The sequence below is a fragment of the Calidris pugnax genome, unplaced genomic scaffold, assembly GCF_001431845.1.
Source record: "Calidris pugnax isolate Ruff unplaced genomic scaffold, ASM143184v1 scaffold40, whole genome shotgun sequence".
NCBI classification, from domain to species: Eukaryota; Metazoa; Chordata; class Aves; order Charadriiformes; family Scolopacidae; genus Calidris; species Calidris pugnax.
This window is the reverse complement of record NW_015090796.1, coordinates 1,525,931-1,530,974: the sequence shown is the minus strand read 5'-3', so window position 1 is coordinate 1,530,974 and position 5,044 is coordinate 1,525,931. Positions and strand designations below refer to the sequence as shown.

The 5,044-nt window shown below is 52.0% G+C and overlaps 1 protein-coding gene across 1 annotated transcript; it reads left to right on the top strand.

The window, feature by feature from the left end:
• Positions 1-392: 392 nt before the first annotated feature.
• LOC106885020 (inositol 1,4,5-trisphosphate receptor-interacting protein-like 1) lies at positions 393-1,934 on the top strand. The gene has a single exon (XM_014936842.1). The coding sequence runs from the start codon at positions 393-395 to the stop codon at positions 1,932-1,934; it is 1,542 nt and encodes a 513-aa protein (XP_014792328.1).
• Positions 1,935-5,044: the final 3,110 nt, after the last annotated feature.

Sequence of the window (5,044 nt, the reverse complement as noted above, 5' to 3'; positions counted from 1 at the left end):
ACTAGGGTTGGATCCAGCCACCCCCAGACTCCCCTCTGGGAAGGAGTAGAAAAGGAGGGGTCCTCTCTGAACCTCGTGACTCAAGGGAAGGGTCTCCCTGACAGTTCTCTCTGAACTTGGCCTCCAGGCAGTAAAGAACCCAGTGCACTTTGCCATCAAATCTTGTTCAAACGCAGTTGCACTCCCCATCCCAGGCTCTGGCCGAGCCGGGTTGGGGCCCAAGGGCTCTGCCCGTTGCCGGTGGTGCCTGTGATGCGCTCCGGCCCCTGGGACACCACGGGGGACGCGTCACAATGGGGGGGGCTATAAAAGGCGCCAGCAGGCAGCTGGCCCAGTACGGCCTGCGCCGGCGGTGAGGGAGCTCGCGGCTCTCTCGCTACTCCTTGTGGGCCATGGCTTGGAGAAGAGTCATTGGACTGCTCTTGCTGTGCACCATCCGGCTCCTGCCCATGTTTGGCAACGAGCAGGGTGAGGCCATCCAGGTTGACGTGCAGCAGCCTGTGGAGCTGCTGCAAATGGAGATGACTGGTGTGCTGGAGGAAGTGAAGGAGAGGACCCTGGAGGAGATGGACCCAATCCTGAAGGAGACGGAACCGATCCTGGAGGAGAGCGACTTTTCCCAGGGAGCCCTCCTCTTTGCTCCTCTGGAACACTGGCAGCTCTGGGTGGTTGCGGGAGGACTGGCGCTGCTCGTCGCGCTCGGCTTGGGGCTCTGGAGAAGGACCCGTGCTCCAGCCAGCGGTGATGAGGGGGACAGGTCCATCAGCATCACGGAGGAGGAAGAGGACAAAGAAGAAAGGGAAGATGACTTCCATGAGGAGGAGCGGCTGGTCAGGGAGAAGATCCAGCGCTCAGCGCGGAGGCTGGCCTGCAGGAGACAGGAGGTGGAGACGGTGGTGGGCGATGTCCTCAGTGTCCTCCAGGAGCGCCTGTCCCACAGCTTCTTCCTGGTGCCGCAGGCAGCCATCGGGGTGGGCAGCGCCTTTGAAGGCTGGAGTCCCTGTGGGCCTGACGCTGTGTTCCGGCTGCTGGTGCCCCTGAAACCCTCCCGGGGACATGCCTTCCAGCTGGAGCTGGGCCCTGCAGGAGACACAGCGGCAAAGCACCGTGTCCGCGTGGACCTGGCGTGCACCTGCTCGAAGGAGGCCCGTGGGGAGGAGGCCATGCTGTGCTTCGTCCACCAGCCCTATGAGGCGCTGGAGAGAGATCAGGACTCCGGCCTCCTGTGCCAGCTCTGCACCGGCCGCTACCTGGATGCGCAGAAGATCGCCCGCTGGTTCCAGGAGCTGGTGAGCTCAGCCTGGGAGGAGATGGGTCTTGGGCGTCGCTACCGGCTGAGGGTGCTGCCTTCCCGCCGCTCCTGCAAGCTGGAGCTGACAGGGGCCTCCGGGAGATCCCTCCTTGTTGAGCTGCTCTTCGGGGTGCAGCGAGGCGAGTCGGACCTCTTCCTGAGCAGCCAGGCTCCAGAGGCCATCTTCACCCCAGGCATCATGTGGACTGAGAGCTCCGCTGTGGCAGAGGCCAAGTTCTTCAGGCACGTGGCCAGGCAGGCCCTGCCTGACAGCGTCCACCTCCAATGCCTGCAGCTCCTCACCGGCAGCCTGGGAGGCACGGTCCTTTCCTCCTACACCTTCAAGACAGCCATGATGCACCTCCTGAACCTGTGCCCCGGGACAAGCGTGCCATTCACCCTCCAGCTGCAGGACGTCATGGACTACCTGCGCAGCTGCCTGGAGGAGAAGTGCCTCCATCACTTCGTCTTTGGCAATGAGTGCTTGCCCGAGGCCATCGTCTTGCCCCCAGCCACCCAGCCATCTGAGCCAGTCAACCTCTTCCAGTGCCTGGTGGAGGATCCAGAAGCCCACGCCAAGGCACTGCAGGAGTTCCAGGAGCTGCAAGGTTGGCTCACGGGCCTCCTGCTCTTTGGAGCCTGAAAGAGGTTCTCACCTCTGGCAGCACCTCCATGGTTGTGTCCCCTGGGGCTCTGCCTGCTGTCTGCCAGAGGGCCCCTTCTCCCTGGGACCTTCTTCCCTTTGTACATAGTTGTCAATACACGGTGTCTTGCACAAAAAGCTGCGTCTCTGAGTGTGTGTGCACCGTTCCTGGGGGGAAGGTGGGCATCGGGTGCGGACTGCTCGGCCGCCCGAGGGTAGGAAGAAGCCTCTGCACCAGTCCAGGTTGGGGGCTGAGCTGCTGGAGAGCAGCTCTGAGGAGAAAAACCTGGGAGTCCTGGTGGACAAGAGGATGCCCATGAGGCAGCCATGGGGCCTTGTGGCTAAGAAGGCCAATGGCATCCTGGGGTGCATCAGGAAGAGTGTGGCCAGCAGGCGGAGGGAGGTCATTCTGCCCCTCTGCTCTGCTCTGGCCTGGGGAGGCCCCATCTGGAGCACTGGGTCCAGTTCTGGGCTTCCCAGTTGCAGAAGGAGAGGGAACTGTTGGAGAGGGTACAGCAGAGGGCTACAAAGATGCTGAGGGGCCTGGACCATCTCCCTTCTGAGGAGAGGCTGAGGGACTTGGGTTTTTTTAGTCTGGAGAAGAGAAGACTGAGGGGGGACCTGATCAACACCTATAAATACTTAAAGGGTGGGTGTCAAGAATCACAGAATCATTGAACGATTAGAGTTAGAAGGGACTTTAAAATCATTGAGTTCCAACCTTCCTGTCATGGGCAGAGACACCTACCACTGGACCAGGTTGCTCAAAGGCTGCTTTCAAATGAAGGTGTGCAACACTGAGTATCACAGGAATGTTGTGATGACAATATACTCAAGACCAAAGAAGATGGGGCCGGTCTTTTTTTCAGTGGTGCCCAGGGACAGGACAAGAGGTAGCAGGCACAACTTGAACATAGGAAGTTCCTTCTAAACATGAGGAGGAACTTCTTTCCTGTGAGGGTGGCAGAGCCCTGGAAGAGGCTTCCCAGGGGGTGGTGAAGTCTCCTTCTCTGGAAACATTCCAAACCCTCCTGGACATGTTCCTGTGCAACCTGCTCTGGGTGATGTTGCTCTGGCAGGGGGTTGGACTTGATGATCTCCAGAGGTCCCTTCCAACCCCATATAATCCTGTGATTCTGTGTTCTGGCTGTACCTCACTGTAAGGCCCAGTGCCCATAAATGTGCTGCTGGGGTACTGTGAGGGGTCAGTGCTTGACTGGGCTTGACTTCTTCTTTGCATGAGTTAGGATCTAGGTGCAGCAATTGAGGCAGAGGAACCACAGAAAACCCGTACTGAAGTCCAACACAAACAGTAAAAGCACATGAGCTGATGGGGAGTCGGTTCAAACAGACCAGCAGCTTGGGGCATGTCCATCACGAAAAGCTCGTCTTGGCTTTTGTGGCTATTGTGGCTATTTTGTGACTATTTTCCAGTGAACCCACAAAGTAGGTCAGCTGCTGCAGAAGCCAGCATAGGCAGCTCCCAACAATTTCAGCTGGTGAAATGAATATACATATCCAGAGCAAGAGTATAATCTTATGTCATGAGTATATTTGATCTAAAATAAATTGCAGTGAAACTTGCACTAAGGAGGAATTCCAGCAGGCAATATCCTCTCTTAAGACTGCTTCAAAGTATCCTCAAGATTTCTAGTACAATTATATCCAGACTTAGTAAAATGCCAACTCCACTTGGCAACTGACTTTTTTTTTATTCATAGTCCCTGGAGTGGTAGCTTAAGACATCCCTCAGTATACTTCACCTGTCTGAAACACTTTCGCATGTTCACAGGGCTAAATTAAACTGAAATTACTCTTTTTTTTTATAATCCACAGTGCAGCTCTTAGATAATCCCTAAAATAATTCTGAATAAAAATATGCCATCAAACAAGCTTTCAGCATCTGCTCATTACACTGTCTAAAGTTAGTATGCAATGTATTTCTAATTCTCTCAATTGTTTTCCTCAGATTTATTCTAATTCTATGCTAATAAGTATGAGTACTAAATTCATTATGCTTCTGTGGTAAATAATACATTTAAAATCTCAAGTGAAAGGTTTAGATCAGGAAGTAAACTGACTATCTGCAATGTAGTAATGGCTGAGAAAAATCTTTTGAAAGGTTGTGGATATATGAGAATGAATTTCCCCAAATTTATGCTTATAAATTTGAATTTGAAATAAAATCATCTGAATAGAGATAAACCCCTTAAAAGCATCACATTCACCAAGACCTCAAATTGGATTGTAGTAGAAGGGAGAAACATAAAAGATCAAATCATCAGCAAAAGACCAAAATCCACTTTTCTCTTGTTTCAGTGTTATTTACTACCGTTTACCGAGTAACGACAAAATAACCTTGATGTTGTTGACAGCCTGTCTCCCCTTCACAACCACCACCCAGAGCGCAGTCTAATGCCTAATTTGTGTCATATCTGAAATTAGGGCTAAACCTGCGATTTGATGGGCCGGATTTGGTGCCTCCAGGTGGTTCCAGCTCCCTCCCTGAGCAGCCACTGTGGGACGGTCCCTCTCCTTAAAGTGGTCCTCAGCAGACCCCTAATGGGGCTCAGGCACCTTGTCATCTTCACCCTTAGATGCTCATCGTCCTGTCAAGCTTTGCCCATGGGTGTGTTGCTGCTGTTAGAGGCACTGGCCTCAATAGGGATCTAGAAGTAATTTTTTGCATTTCTTTAGGTTTATGGCTCACGCTGGACCCAAGCACCTCCAGTCCCACTTTCGATTTGTTTTAATCTTTATTAATAAAGTACAGCTCTTGTCACCTACACACAAATAAGCAGACAATATGGGAAAAGGATTCTAAAAAAATAGTAATTTCGGTGGGTGCTATGTTTTCTTTTACTTTGAGTTTATTAGGTTCAGGTTCTGAATTGAAAGAAATCTGAAGCAGTTTTAAGTTAACAGTGTTAGGTAACTGCCTCAGAGGTAGGAAACAGTGAAAAACACAACAAATGTCTCTTATTCCTACAGTATGAATGCTTCCTAAAGTAACTTAGATGCTTCCTGTTACTTGACAGTGCTTTTTGTTTCCTCTATTAAATAGTGCTTAAAAACCACAACTTCAGTCAATCAGTAAACAGGATCATTAC